We start from the raw sequence: 15,605 nt of genomic DNA on the forward strand, positions 1-15,605 counted from the left end.
CTTGTGGTAACTGATTTTTGTCATGGGTGAGATGTGAGTGTATTCCTTGGTTAATGAAACATGTTCCAGGTATAAACACTGTTGGCTGTCAGACCAGGGCTGAATGTGGACTTCTTCACGCTGTGTAGTAAAAGAGCCTTTAAAATGTGCCATCTATTGCTGGAACTTCCCCTGCCTGTGGGGATATGGGTCCTTTCAGGCTCAGGCAGCACCTGAGCAGAGTTTTGTGCTTGTGGCAGCCTCACACCACTGTTGGTCTTGTCGTACCTGTGAAATCCAGTCTGCTGCACATCTCCCTATGGAAGCTGAGTGTTGGAACTTGGGAGCAGAGACCTGTCCTTGCTTTGGCATTGCATAAACAACTTGTTAGCTCAGGGAATTTTTAAGGAGAAAGAAAGGAGCTGTTGTTACACCTGTTTCATTATTTATCAATAGACACCAGAGGCTCACTGTGGCAATTGTTACATTCCCTTCTTAAAGTGAACCAAATGAACAGAAATTGTTAAATGCCAGAGCATAATACAGCTTATAAAGCCCAACAGACGTCAGGAAACTGGTGCTGATTGGGCTCTTACATGTTTTCCTCTTGCTTAGGAAAGAGAATTGTAGTCAGCTTGCAATCTCCCTGATATTGTTCTTGAAGGAAGCAGACAAAAAGTACCAATGAAACAGAAGGGCTGCAATTTAGTTAATTTATGCAAAACACAATCAGCATTCAAACTGGGAGTTACTGAGCAGAAATGTATTGATAGAAAAGCCAAAATACTCTGTGCATAAATTGTGAAATATTAAAACAGGATTTCAAAGAGACTCCTGGAATTCACATAACTCTAGGCCAGAGAAGATTCAGGAATTTTGTCACTGTCAAATTCGTGAGGAGGGCAGAGGAGCTGTGATTTAGTCCCCTGCACTCAGGCCATGCCTCCATGTGCTACAAGCCAGTGCAGCTCTGCTGTGGCACAAGAGCTTGGAGCAGTAAGGAAAAACAGAAACAGCTTTTTCAGAAGAGTGATTAGGAGGGAGGGTGATTGCTTATGACGGATGGCTGCAAAGGATCCATGGTAGGGAGAGGATGGAGAGGGAAGAGCCATGAGGAGTTGAGGACTGAGAGAAATGGAACTGCAGATGAGCTGGGGCACACAATTCCAAAGGTAGTCTGTCTGTAGCAGAAACCACATCCACACACTTTCTCTGCCTTCATTTTTTGAATTTGCAGTGTTGTTGGGTTGTAACCACCAACTGCGTTCAAAGGCAAGCAGAAGCCAGCAGTGAGCTGTGCCTGAGGATCTGCTGACCAGTAATGTTTAGGGAGGGTGGTGGTTTGCAGAGAGGAGCCAAAAGCTATTAATTTCCTACTCTGCTTCCAGCAGCCCGTTTAGGTTGGTGTGATGCCTAAGCCAGGCTGCAATTGAGGTTTGTGCTTTGGTTTCCCTTTAAGTTTCAGTTCCCTGTACACTGTTCTGTTTGCAGCATTTGCTTGACATGACTGTCTGGTGTGGGTTGCTGGTGTTTTTCTGGAATTCCTGTGTGTACAGGAGCTAATAAAGGAACTGTCAGCTCAGAAAGCCCATAAATATGGTTCTCGTGGCTTGGGATAAGAAATGCAGAGATCCCTTGCCCAAGCCTCTTCCGTGGAATTTCTGACGCTGTTTCAATTCATTTGGTTTCCAGTAGCCAAACAACCACGGGGGTCAAGCAAAAGTCAAGGTATAAAAATTGATGGCTGTGAGCCTCCTTACCTATGAGCTGCCATATGTTAGAGGAATGATCTAGACCATAGCAATTGTCTTCTCTCCCCTGATGAGTGTTTGTATGCATAATTCAAACGTGGGCATGTGTTTGAATTCCAGCTTTTATTGATTGAATTGGGCTCTGATAATAAACAGTATAAATAAATCAGAAGGGAGTTAAAGCACTGATGTGCTGGGGGGGTTGGAATTAAAATGAGTGCAGTGACCTCAAGCAGAATGTAATTTCAAAAGTGCCTGAAATATGCTGATGACATAAAATAAGGCTGAGAAAGTTGGAGGGGCAGAGGAACAAAACAAACTCATTCAAAATGATTTGGATTTATCAGGATTACAGGCAGGTAGGTGGCTTATGCAGTTTATTTTAGGGAAGTGTGAGGTAATGAGGCCAGGGACCAAAAGTAATCAGAGTGCAGTCGGAGTGAGAGTGGTGTGGAATGTGGATCAGAGCTTGTGGGAGGGCAGGTGCAGCACTTGTCTTTGGTATCAAACACAGGAATCCTCTCATGCTGCTTTGGTAAAGCACAAACCTTTCAGAGGCTGAGATGTGTTTGGTAGTTGTACATGCAGAGAGGAGAATCCAGCTTTTGATGTTGCAGGAAACATGATCTGTAACTGAGCTGCCTAATAGTTCATCACAATGATTTCAGACTAGAAAAATAAAAAGTGCATTTTTTTGGACTCATGAGTGCCCTGACAGCCACAGGAAAGCGAAGAGAAATTGGTGAATCCTTCCAGTTGGCTAATCTAGAGGTAGATTCTGTGGTTTTGAAAGTACTTGTTTTCTTCTGGTTTTCTTTCCTTCTTTTTAGTCCTAATGTCTATTTTCATTTTTATAAGTGTTTCATTTATCCCCTAAATTGTAAGCTTTGGATTTTTCTCAGTTGTGGCCAAGCAGTTTTTGAAACCAAATCAAAGGCAAAAACAATTAAAGGAGAGCTCTCTGTGTTGAATTCTGTTGATGTCCTTGCAGCTTTTATTGTTCTGATAGAATCCATATTAATTGTCACTGTTTAAAAGGGCTTTCTCTAACTTGACCCATATCTCTAAATGTAATTTTTACACTTATTTTTCACAGAAGAAATTAGATATTTGAAAAGATAATCTTCTAGTCTTACCTTTTAGTGGCCCAGTTTTATGTATGTCCTGAAAGATTCCCAATAGTTAATAATTTGCAGTATCTTAATACCTAGGGCATATCAATAACACAGAGACTTCTCTTTTCCTTTGAGCCCTCCTTGCTTGGTGCTGCAGCCCATGAAATCCTTTATTGTCTGGAAGACACAGCTTCAGTTTGCCACAGCTGAGTAAGACTGAGGAGCTACAGGGAAAACTGAACTAGGAAGGACAGAAGCTAAGGCAAGTCACAAATAGTAACTTAATCTCCTACCCTAATCCTTGTGTCATATCAGAATTAAATCAGGAGCTGTGAAAGAATCCTCGGGGAAGTAAGAGATGCACTTGGGATTTTTTCTTTTTGGAGTATCTTCAGGGGTTTGTGGCTTCTGATTGACATGGTGTCCCTGCCTGGGATACTGGGAACGTGCTGGATGCCCTTTGAAATGAGCTCTCCTCCCACCCAGATGTGGATCTTGCTGTGATTTTTATGTTGTTACAGTAATAAGGACAGAAGGATGCCCTCCATGTTCTGCTATCCATTGGTTCTCCGCAGCAAAGGATCGGTGTTGGCTACAATCGGCAGCCTCAGAGTTCTGTTGTCAGCTTGGGCTGTTGTCACACACTCAGCTAATACCCTCCAGTAATTCTATTTCTTATTCACATGCACACTTAATGTCCTTAGTCATTAGACTGAAAAATGTTAACCTTGTCATAGTTAGTGACTGGAAGCAGAAAAGTCCATTTAATTCTCAGGGGAATGAATTCTAATTTTCTGCTTGTCACAAAGTGACATTTTACATATTTTTCTCTTTTTTTTTGCCCACCAGTTTAGTGCTAAATTTAAATTTGTGTGTCATAGGAATAGACCTTTAGTGCTAAACACCCCAAAAGCTTTGGCAGGGGTCCAGCATATGAGAGTCTTGACCAAGAGCTGCTGCTAAAGCTCATTCCAGGCACTGCAGAGAATGGGGCGGGGTGAGAATGAAAAGTTAAGAGATAAGAGGTCAGCACAAAGGGCACATTAACATTGCATGTCAGGATGCATTTTTTTCCCCCAGCAAATATGGATGGATGAAAAGCAGCTCAGCTGGAATAAAATGTCCATGAAGAAATGAATTATGTTAATCAAGCAGACTAATACTAATATTTGTCATTAAGATGTGACATCTTCTAGCTAATGTCACAAACTACTGGGAGCCTTTAAAAACCATACTGGTGGAAAGGGAAGTTGTCTGCAAATACTGAGTTCCCTGTTCTATGAAAGGGAAGAGCTTGTCTTCAAAATTAGATGGCATTTATGGCAAAGAGAAATAATCCTCCCACAGATTACAGCTGTTCATTGCACTGTTGTGCTGGTGGTCTTATCTCATCGGTGGATGTTTTATATGGTTTTTTTTTTTTTGTGATACATTTCCATAAGGCTGTTCTGAGGAGGACATTGTACCGGGAGCTGGATGTATTTTGAGAGAGATACCACTACAAAGAACTCTGAGTCTAAATTGCAAAGATGGGTGAAGTAAAAATGAGGGATGGTTATTTTGCTTTTTACAGACAGGAGCTGGAGCAGGAGAGGTGACTGTTGTGGCCAAAGTCACCCTGGGAGTCCGTGGAACTGCATCCTGATCTTTGAAGTGCAGTTCCAGTATTTTACCATATATTGTTTCTCTGTTCCCTTGTTGCTGAATGTGGATTTGATATGCACATGTGTAATGAGCCAAGCATGTTCTGCATATGTTTAGCCAAATTGTGACCTCAGGGACACGAGGGGAGTGCTCCCTGGTCTAATCAGGAGAGCTTCCATGGCTGGGCTCATCCAAGGACTGCAAAGCAGTGTTGGCATTTACTCTACGAAATTTAAGCCCCTCTGCTGCCTGTTTGGTGTTTTAGCATCTGTGAGTTCTGGCGGGGCAGTGGGTGATGCTCTGCATGGCTGATTGTGCGACCCCTTGTACTGTCTGAGCACCAGATGCTGATTAATGATTAGTGCATAACAAATTAATAAATTGATACCACAGACAGATAAACATCCATTACGGGAGCCTTTCAAGTCTCTCTCCTCTGGGGGAGAAGGGAGACCTGCAGGCATTACATTCTTCACTGGACATAAATGCCTCTGGACTCTGTGCTGTCCTGACACCTTGCAGAGGGAATGTACATATGAGATTAATTATATTCCATAGGTGGTTCAGTGTGTGCTGGAAAAAAAGCCCTGACTTTTTGGCTTAGTTTTGTTGTATGCAGATGTTCTTGCAGGGAAGGGTGAGTGGTCAGCACAGTCAAAGTGGGCTCAGGACGAACAAATCCCATGTGCTGCCTTCCTGCAAGGCCCTGGCATCCTGCCCTGGAGGGATTTATCCACAGGGACTGATTTCAGACAATACCTTTGAAGGCTAAAGATAAGATCTCCTTGCCCAAGCTTCCTCTGTAGCTTTGTGGAGAACAAGGATTCTGTGATGTATCTTTTAAAGGTCTGAATTTGGACTGAAGTCTGGAATCATGACCAGAGTTTAAAAGTAATCCATGTGGCACCACTGACCCGAGCTTCACTGTGCCAAAATTAGGCAACAAATTGAGTTACTGTGTTGTCATCATTAGGCTGCCAGCAGCATAAAAACTTCTGTGCATCTGACCTTGCTTTTCAGAAATAAAAACCATTTAAAGGTGTTGTGATACATTATAGAATGCAGGTAATTAATGCCCTTGTAACAACCCAAGAGAGAATTCAGACAGAATTCAGATGTGGTTTCTGAATCTGTACAAACACCTACAAATCCAGAATGGGGCAGGGGACTAAGTATATCCATGACTGGCTTGACTGATTTTTTCCATTCTTCTTGCATAGGAAGTGTGTGTGTACTTCTGTGCCATGCTTGGGGCATGATTTATGTATTGCAATAAATAACAAATACATGTGTGCATAATTAGAAGGGACAATAAAGAAAAGCAGATGATGAAATTGAATTATGCATAATAAAGCTGTAATTTTTCAGGGGAGGCTGTAGTCATCAGGAGAGAAAGTGAAGCTTGTTTGTTTTGTTAGTGTTGTGAGAGACCTGAGCTGGAACCATAGTCTTGTGAGACTTAGTATTTTTATGTTTCATTATATTACCCCACAGGGTTTGGGCAAGACCAGGTGAACAAAACAACCTTTTAGAACCAGAGGTACAGGATAAACTCTGCATTCTGGCTGTCACCTGCCCTTATGGGGACTGTTCACAAGGATTACAAGGTAGTACTGTGTATTTATCTACTTTTCCACGGTAAAAATGTATAAATCATCATTATAGAGCCCTTCTTCAAAAGAGAAAGAGATTTGGCTCACTAGGTTTGAAGAACCATTCTCATATTTGGATGCTTTCACACATCCATGACCACTCTCTGCATGTGCTTTATTCAACTCCAAAAACAACTCTAGCAACACTGCCAAACACACACATGAAATGAATGTAAAATACATTCCAAATAATTGCAGTGTTTCTGTAATTTGGTGTTTTCTGTGTTCCAGAAACCCTCAACAGATGGTTAACCCCAGCAGGACCAGTGAGCTGAGAGGGACACACAGAGTACCGGGGTCTGGCTGCCCAGCAGAACCAGCCTGGTCCTGCCTGTCACTGCTGACAGGTAAGGATAGATTAGCAGTGACTCCAACAGTGCAAATGAAAGGAAAATGGGAAGCAGATTTAGGCAATCCTTTCTCCTTCTTGAGTCCTTTAAGTGTAGAATGCTGCATACATGCATGCAGGACATTTTAATTGAGATTTGTTGAGTATGAAGAAGGTTGTCCCCTCTCAAGTTAAACAGCTCTGGCCCAAGGTGAAGGAGTAAGGCTCGAGCTGTCCATTGCTTGTGGTTATCTCAGTAAAATACTGATATGCTCAGCACTCCTACAAAAAAACCGAGAACTAAAAGGCAAACAACCATGGTGAAAAACCTGCTTTGGTCAAATCTATGGTGAGAGCTGGTGAAACTTTCCTCATCTGCACATAAGTAACTCAAATTATTGTGGACACAGCTTCTGGGAGAGCAAAAGCATCTGCAGTGCTCTCTGGGAACCACGTTATTGTCCAGTTTGCACTGCAGAGTGTTCCCTTTACCTGGCACTGTGCCCTGGCCAGAGCTGGCTCAAGACTCCCAAAAATTGTAGGTTAAAGTGAATTTTCCTACCTTAAATATTCAGGGCCCATCTCCTGGAGCAGAGTTCTCTGACCCAGGAGCACCACTGCCCCTACACCCTGTTGATCTGTGCAGAAGCAGCACAGCCAGCCTGACTTCTCAGGCCTTGGGTTTAACCAGGAAGGGCTGTTTTGTTGCGACAGAGAACTCCCAACTTTGCTTGTGACTACAGCCAAGAAGGAAATGAGATGGGGGACAAGATCTCCATGTCCAAGCCATCAACCTTGTCCCTCCATGCTTTCTTGCCAGCCTGTCAGTTGGATCTCGGCTTCTCCTGAGAGACTGTAAATATGTGGGGTTTGCTCATTAACCAGTGTAGTGCCGAGATGGAAGCTGTAACGCACGTGATGGGAGCAGAGAAATCACACAGCTTTCACTGAAACAAAGGACATCCATGGGCTCTGGCAATAACAGCATAATGGCTGTTTAATTTTTCCAGACAGGGACTGGAGCTCACTGGGGTTTTTTTGGGCTCTTGCTTTGTTTTTGTTTTGCTCCAGCTTTTAGGGATGAGAATGTTGTGTCTGACGCATGTCAGCGAGCAGAGGAGATTCACGAGCAGAGCCGGGCTCGTCTTGCTCCCCAGTGAGGAATAAAAGCATTGCCCGTCTCTCACTTCGGGAGGAGAAAGGGGGGGCTGCTGGGCGGCTGCGGGAAGTGAGAAGGCATTGTCAGGTTCGGATCAGGCTGGAGCAGCACGGATTAGCCGGGTTGTCACTCGGCAGCCTGGAGGCATCGCTGGGAAAGCCGGAGACAGAAATGTGCGTGCAGGGGGGGGGGCCGAGGGCTGCCATGGCTTGTTTAGGCGCAAGGCTGCTGTCCTCAATTACGATCTTTTGGGAAAGCAGACGGGAAAATGGACTGAATAAAGAGCCTTTATCAAGGAAGCAGAGAAAATGGCACCTTCTACACGCCCTGTATTGGAACTCTAAATAGTGTTATTAGAGCTGTTAAAAACTTTGCTTAACAAGAGCTGTGTCCACATTTAATCCCAATCTGGTACCTGCAAGGCTGATCTTGCACCCAGGGAAGCTGCTGGGTCAGTGGAGCGTGGTTCTGCTGGGGAGTGAAGACTCTTTGTTCTGCTTATTTCTTCATTGTTGTATCTGTTTTTGTGCTTTGAAGTCCACAGGTATATTTCAATATTTAGTGAATTTTTAGTTTATTCGCTTCTGTAGTAAAGCAGGGAGGGGGAAAAGGCCAAATTCAAAGTTGAGTCACTTGGGCCACATACACAACTTGTGACCACAAAGTGTAAAGGTGTAATTTCCATTAATTAAAGCAAATTGTACTGATCAATCACTTTCAAATTTCAGCCAGATCTCACATGTAACTGCAGAGTGCAGCTCACCTAAAACAGGACACATGAGGTTAACAGAATTGTTATGTTTTAAATTTTTTTTCTCAATAGCATTAGTCTTTTCCGTGTATGACTGAAGAATGATGTTTTGTTCACTTCCAACCCAATCAGTTTCACAGCACAACAGTATCAATTTCCAGTACAGTTAAATTTATTCCAGTATGGTCCTGTGAAATGGTCCGACATGCTTTCAGCTAAACAACAATTTGATGGGATGTGAAAACCACAGGAGTCAGGAAGAAGGTAATAGTCTGTGAGCAGGCCTTATCTGTCTTGCTACAAGGGCAGGGTTTCAAGGGGAACAAAGCAAAACACATTGAGGAACCTAAAGCAAGGAGGGCCTGGGCTGGGCTTCACAGGGGAGCAGAGGTTTCTGGTCTGGTTGCCAGTGACTCTGTTAGATTAACGTTTGTCACTTTGCTACTTCGTACAATGTGGAACGAACCAAAAAGAATCCTTCACTAAAGGAGGAAATTATGTCTCTGAATGGGAAGTGTCTGAAAATTATAATAATAAAATCTACATCCTCTGTTTTGTAAGGAAAGAATCTCAGGACTAAAGTTACCTCAGGCTGACAGAGCAGCCAGTAGGAGGAACTGGAAACAGGAGTTTGTGCTCAGGCTTAGGACTGCAGTGGGTGTCATTGGGATGTCACATCATGTCACTGCAGAGATGTCTCATGCACACCACTGAGTAGGTTTATTCTCCAAGCACCCTTCTGGGCACTGTATCACTTGTCTGTGTACAGGCTGTAGTTGCTTTTCACTTTAGTTCTTCCCAAATGTACAGCAACACTTGTATGGTGATTGCAACCTTAGTGCTACTTACTCAGAATCACCAGCAACTATGATCTAATAAAAAATCTTTATTCTCTGTGAAATGCATTTTAAATAAATAGCAATTTTTTTGACTCTGAGCTCCTGGTAAAGTATCTTATATTAATGGAATTATAAATAGCAAGTGCCAGTTCTGTGCTAGTTCTAGCAGCACAGAAAAGAACACACTGTGAAGCAAAACAACAGGTTTTTGTCCCTCAATTTTGTTGTTTGTAAAGTAAGTGCTTGTGAAAAAGATAATTCTGATTTCATAGTTCTTCAATGTAAATACAGCTGCCGTTTAAGCCTCTGCTGTTATTTCATCACACGCGCAGGAGAGCACCTGCAGGAATACATCCTTGGTGGCTGATGTGGGGCTGACTTGTTTCCACCTCTGGCTCTGGTGACTGGGTATCAGATCCAGTAACATTTCTGTGTGTGCAGTTCTGAAAGACCATCCATAGCTCTTCTGTAAAATGAGTCTGTTAGCAAAGTTTACCTGAAAACAAAGGCAAGATGGCTTCAGCTTTCTGAAAAATTTTAGTCAACCAAGGAGTTGCTCTGCAGCCCCCTGTGCTCACCAGAAGCTTTGCAAAAGAACAAATGAAATTTTGGTTGAAGCATCGAAGATGTCTAAATACACTTACATCTTGTTCTCATATTTTGGTTCTGCTCTGACTTGCACAGAAACACAGGTCTAACACTTTTATGCAGAATTAAAATTGCTTAGACTTTTGCTGCATTTTTGAAGTGATTTAATTTTGTTTTGAAGCATTTTCTGGTGTGTGCAGAGTTTACTAACACTATCCTGACCTTGGAGATGTGGGATATTTTACAGTGTGCAGTGGCATTTATGTACCCCACCTGGTTCCAATAAATAGGTTAATTTCCACAAATTAAAGGCCAGGTTTCAAACATTCCAAGGTGATACAATAATTCTGTATCAACCTTTAGGATTCACAACTGGGGCAGATGACTGGGCAGTCCTTTGTCAGCTGCAAATCCACAACTTCTACACAATTTTTTTCATGTAAAATGGTAGAAGTGTTTGGAAAAGAAAGTCAGGTTTCTAGTTTCACAAAACACCAAAACCCTGAATACATGGGACAAATAATGACTGACAGATTTATGATAAAGAAATTACTTAAAATTTTAGACTGTACTCCTTGCACATCCCAAATTAGTGTCTTATCAAAGTATCTCCTGGAGCAAGGGTACCTTAAATGACAGAATGTACAATACAAACCCCTTACTGTTAGTACAGAGTTAATAGTCAGACATTGGAATAGGATTCAGGAATATCCAACTGTAGATGCTAGACAAAGAATTTATTTTGGTTTTCAAAATCAAATCATGGCTCATCTGGATTTGGATTTCACTTCATACAAACAGCTTTGGTTCTTCAATATAACTCTTTAAAAGCCAGTGGTCTTGAAGTTCCCCTTTCATTTGGCCTGAATGAATGTAATTTAATTGCTACTAAATTACATATTAATCATTATTTTACCTGTTTATATAAATCAGACAAGAATAAGATCTTATGGCCTTAAAATAAACTGAAGAACCACACACCACGTGATTAAAATAAGCAAGAGATACAAACCTGGCAATGACAAGAAAGCACACTGATTTAAAATATTGTTCTAACAATTACCTTGGTTGTTCAAAGAACAGTGTGCACAGGTTATGGTTAGTAGCTAAACTGCAATTTAACTTAAGTTTCCAGAGGCTGATTCCAAGTTATTCTTTATTCTGGTTTTTAAGTGAAGTGTCTGAAGTTACTTCTGCTATGTGTTCTCATTCTTGGGTAATCTTTCCAAAGGATATGACTCACTTCTCCATTATTTGTAAAGAATATGGAAAAAAGTAAAATATTATTATTTTGTGGGCATTTGGAAATGGATGTAAAAAAAAAAAAAAGGTGGGATGTTGATCATTGTGAGTCATTTCTTGGGAAGAAGGGAAGAACAAACACTAGCTGCTGTCTTACTGCTGTGAAAGCCAAGGACTTAGTGCTGACTCAAGCAGTAGATATTGATGGCTGCAGAGCACAAAGGAGATCTTGCAGCAGGGTTAAAGAGGGAAACTTTTCCTCTTTATGTGATAAGGAGTTAGAGGGAGAGGCCTGTGTTGATTTCTTGGAAGGTCTTTTTTGTTTAAACAACCTTCTGGTTTAAACACCTTGGCCAGTTAGAATTATATCGTGCAAACAGTTGCTGAGTCTCCTTCTGAATTTCCAGAAATCCTGGCAAATCTTCAGATACATAATGAAGTGCAAGACTGAATTCCATGGCACTGAGGGAGCTACCCCAGTAACTCACGGTGCAATCCCCTGCTGGCTCTGAGCATCTCTTCCTGGTTGGTGCACATACTGGTATACACAAAACTCAAGTGATCCTTTATAACCCATTTGCATACTGATCAACTAATAGAAAAAACCCTCTTTTGATACCAAAACTGATTTTTCAAAGTGATTTTGTGTCACTGTGGCCTTTGTGTACTTTATTTCTTTACTGGGAAGTACTCACTTACTTATGTGTGTAACTACACAAAACACCTACAAAGCACACCCAACACAAAACCAGTTTATAATCATGGGGATTTTATGAGTAGAGGTTCTCATGGAGAAACAATTATAATTTGCATTGTCATTCCAACTTCCAATGAATATTTTTAAATTATAGTTTTATTAGTGCTAATAAAAATAGTACCTGCTTTGTGATCTTTATCTGAGTTTATTCATTGTTATTTCTAAGTTACAAGCAGAAGCTCTGAAGCAGAGTTAACAGCTTGGATGCCATAGATTCAATTAAGTAAAATTAAAATGTTCACACTTTACCAAAATGATTTTGGATTTGTACATAAATAGCACAAATGATCAACAGTCCAACAGTCCACTACAGGATGTTTCCTCAGGAATGCAGATGCATCTATGTGCCTAACTCTTTATTTCATAATGTCACTCAGAGGGCTCACATGGTCACTTCATATTACAGACAGTTCCTTTGCAGCTTTGGATTTGATAATCATGTTCAAGTGCCAGCCCTGGAACACCTGATCTCCAGCCAATAAATCCCTGGGTAGTTTTAGGTACTGGAGGAGATGGAAGTACCTAAAATCAAAGTAACATGTAAAATTGAATTATGAAGAGGTTTTTGATTGCAGTTTCTGTCATGCAACATTGTCTTGTGTGCTATAGTGTTCTAAAACCAAAAATCAAATCATTGTTTAGTAGTGTATGGTGGAATTCTTTTTTTTTTTCTTTTTTTTTTTTAAGTTTGGTTCAATACTAAGGGCTTTAATTGCTTTATGTTATTAGGAGAAGAATTTTATCATGTATGGAAAAAAGACTAAAGCTGAAGATAATCATCATAATCATCTTTAAAACTAATTAACTGCTGTAAACAGGAGAAATAGTGCTTTCTCCTTGCTGTAATATATTTGGTAGCAATGCAGCTATGGAATAATAATTTTAAGTTCAAATGCCAAAGATACTACCAACCAAGTTGGCTTTTGCATCAAGAATTACTTATTCGTTCTACCTTCTCTCTACTTTAAAAGATGGGTGAGTTAATCTGCAACTAATCTAGCTAAAAAGGAAACAAAACAAAAGCCAACAGACTCTGTTCAGTGACTGCTGTGCTTACTTTGGCTGAATCATCTCAATTGGGCACGTTCTATCATTTCAGCATCTGGGGACTTAGCAGAGAAATACACAGCAAGAGAACAATGTTTCAGTTCTCTTGCCAGAGTTGCTTCACTTTGTTCCTTGGCCAAGATTAGAAAATGTTTATGATATTTAGGTGGAGCAGTTCCTTAGAAAAGATAATTTTTATGGCCAAAAGTGCCACCCACTGAGCGGGATAATGAAGGAAATCATGTCCCACTTTCAGTCTGGGGGAGGGGACGATGCAGAAGCTTTTATTAGTCTAACCTAGAGAGAACAGATTTGACTGTTACCACAGGGTAAATGTGCAGAAAGACACACAGTTCTGAAAAGGATGCATGAAACTTCACTCTGAATACGTAAAGGGTGACCTAAGTCACAGCTAACCCTTCTCTTCCTCCGAGTTCTGAGGTGAAATGGAAACTGTTCCAATGTGCACCAGGCTCTGCACACTTGAGGAGCAGCTGGTAACTGCAGGGTTTGTTAATGCACCAACACCCTCACGGGGCTGAGACTCGACTGAAACCGCAACTTGACTGAGATTGGAGGTTTTGGACAAAACTGAAGAACAAGTAGCACTAATGACAGAAATTATGCCATTTCATTTCTTTGCCACACTGAGCACTAGCTCTTAATTTTAATTTAATCTCAGTAAAAGCTTTTACTACTTCCTCACGTTATCTCTTCACCCTTGGAATCCTTTGAAAGAAAGCTAGTTCAGCAAGTAAGATTTCCAATCTCTCTTATCTTCCTAATCTTCTCTAAGTGAACTAACCTTCCTTTTCGTTAGCATATTCTGCTTCCCCTTTTGTGAGTACGTTCCTCTCCCAGTGTCACTGCTTTAGCTGCATGTGGAGTTACCCTGTTCATTGGTGATCCTGACACACCATGTTTATAAATTAAACCATCAGTCACATTCTACTCTCCAGCTGTTTGACAGCTTTAAGACTCTGAATGTACATATAAATCAAATAAAACAAAATATTTATGACTTGGCTTATTAGAACTGGCTTCTTATTAATTTGTGCTACTGAAGAGGACAGTGGCATTGTCTCTGCCAAAAAGCACACTCTTAAATAAAGGTAGAAAAATTACAACCATATCCTAAGGGCAATTCCTTGTCTTAAACAAATGCTTTTAAAGCATAGCTTGGGTTGCAAACTCTTTGACCATTAGTTAAAGATCCCCTTCTATAAGAAAACTGGGGTTTAGGGCTTGTGTGGTTTCTTAAGACAGATGTTGCTGTATTGCAATTTTAAAATCTGATTTTCTAACCTTAATGTATTTTTCCACAGGTGTCACAGGTCGAACCTGCAGGTGATCTGGAAGCTGTATCTTGGGCTTTGCATCTTCTTTCTTTTCATCTCCAATCAACTAAAACCCAAACATAATTAAAAACTGGACTCTTCATCTTTTGAAATATACTGTAATATGAGATAGCCACATGATTCCCCTCATTGTTGCATCTGAACTTCCCGTTCTTTCCACATCAAGCAGGGCTACTTATTTCAGTGCTTTGGAAATTACTGGATTTTTTTGTTTCAGAGGACATGCAAACTACACTTATAACTATGTAGGGGCTGCATCAGTCCTGTTCTTCAGCAATGAAATACTGTGATTCCAAATGTAACATCATTTGCTACTGTATTCTAATATCTAAACATCACTGAGAAGAGACATCACTCCAAATATTTTTGTTGGTTGTAGATTCCCTCACTGACAATTTAATTAGCTGGAACCTTTTCCCCTAAATTTTTAAAATACCATATGGAGAGACAAAGGGGAAATATTTTCCTGTCAGTATGCATCTAGTACTTGTTAGCACTATTAGGAGTCATGCTTCTCAAGAGAAATATTTCAGAATATGCACAGCATATAAATTACCACTTGATGTATTTTAGTCAGAAGAAAACTGAATATTTGAACCATCTCAAAAGTAGTGCAGTTGCCACCTCGGATGCCAGCTTAGTAAAGCATCCTCACTACATTTCTAGTCTTCTGTGCTCTCATAACTTTGTGTCCAGATAAAGTTGTGCACAAGCAGATTTCATGTTGCTTATACGCCATTCAATTTTACCTCCTCAAGAGGTGTTTTCAAAAATCCCCATTTGTCAGCCCATCTTTTTGCAGCGTCTCCTTCACTTTCAACACGTTTTTTCCTGAAACAAACAGACAAATACTTAAGATTACTTTGAAAACTTTAGTTAAAAAAACCCCCAACACACCAACCCAACTATTGATGTCACAAAGCACAGCACTTTAGCAGGAATCTTTAAATTTCCACCTCAAAACAGCAAGTTTATGTACAAATTATCATTGTCTGACTCAGAACTAATGGGAAAATACCTCCCAAAGGTTTGAAACAGCGCGTGTGAACGCACTGCCTTTAAATTATGTTTGTTAAGAAGCGGAGGAGGTTGAAAAGTAAGCACCAATGTGCTTTCAACATACTTCAATTTACTGTGTTGACTGACGAGATGCCCCGTCCCCACACCGGGTGGGGAAGGAGGGGAGCGCTGGAGCCAGCTCTAAAAGCCCTGACTTTTTCACCAAGGCACGCTTTACCCAGCGCACTTTAAACACACGAGAACTTTCAGCGCGGAGCTGCGGGGCAGCCCAGGGCGGGAGGGGAAGGGGGAGGGGAGCAGCAGCAGAGCAGCAGCGACTGCCGGAGCCGGACGGGGCTGTTACCAGTTGTCGTCCTGCGCTATGAAGTTGCAGGC

General features: G+C 41.2%; 1 protein-coding gene across 1 annotated transcript; it reads right to left on the minus strand.

Moving 5' to 3' along the window:
* Positions 1-9,245: 9,245 nt before the first annotated feature.
* CUNH20orf85 (chromosome unknown C20orf85 homolog) lies at positions 9,246-15,602 on the minus strand (the record flags this gene model as incomplete). Its single annotated transcript, XM_017735884.1, has 4 exons — positions 9,246-9,714; positions 14,158-14,256; positions 14,960-15,041; positions 15,574-15,602. Coding segments are annotated over 4 exons (408 nt in total), but the record flags the coding sequence as incomplete, so codon positions are not given.
* Between the last annotated feature and the right edge of the window lie 3 nt (positions 15,603-15,605).

Source organism: Corvus brachyrhynchos, unplaced genomic scaffold, assembly GCF_000691975.1.
Source record: "Corvus brachyrhynchos isolate BGI_N302 unplaced genomic scaffold, ASM69197v1 scaffold10, whole genome shotgun sequence".
Lineage (NCBI taxonomy): Eukaryota > Metazoa > Chordata > Aves > Passeriformes > Corvidae > Corvus > Corvus brachyrhynchos.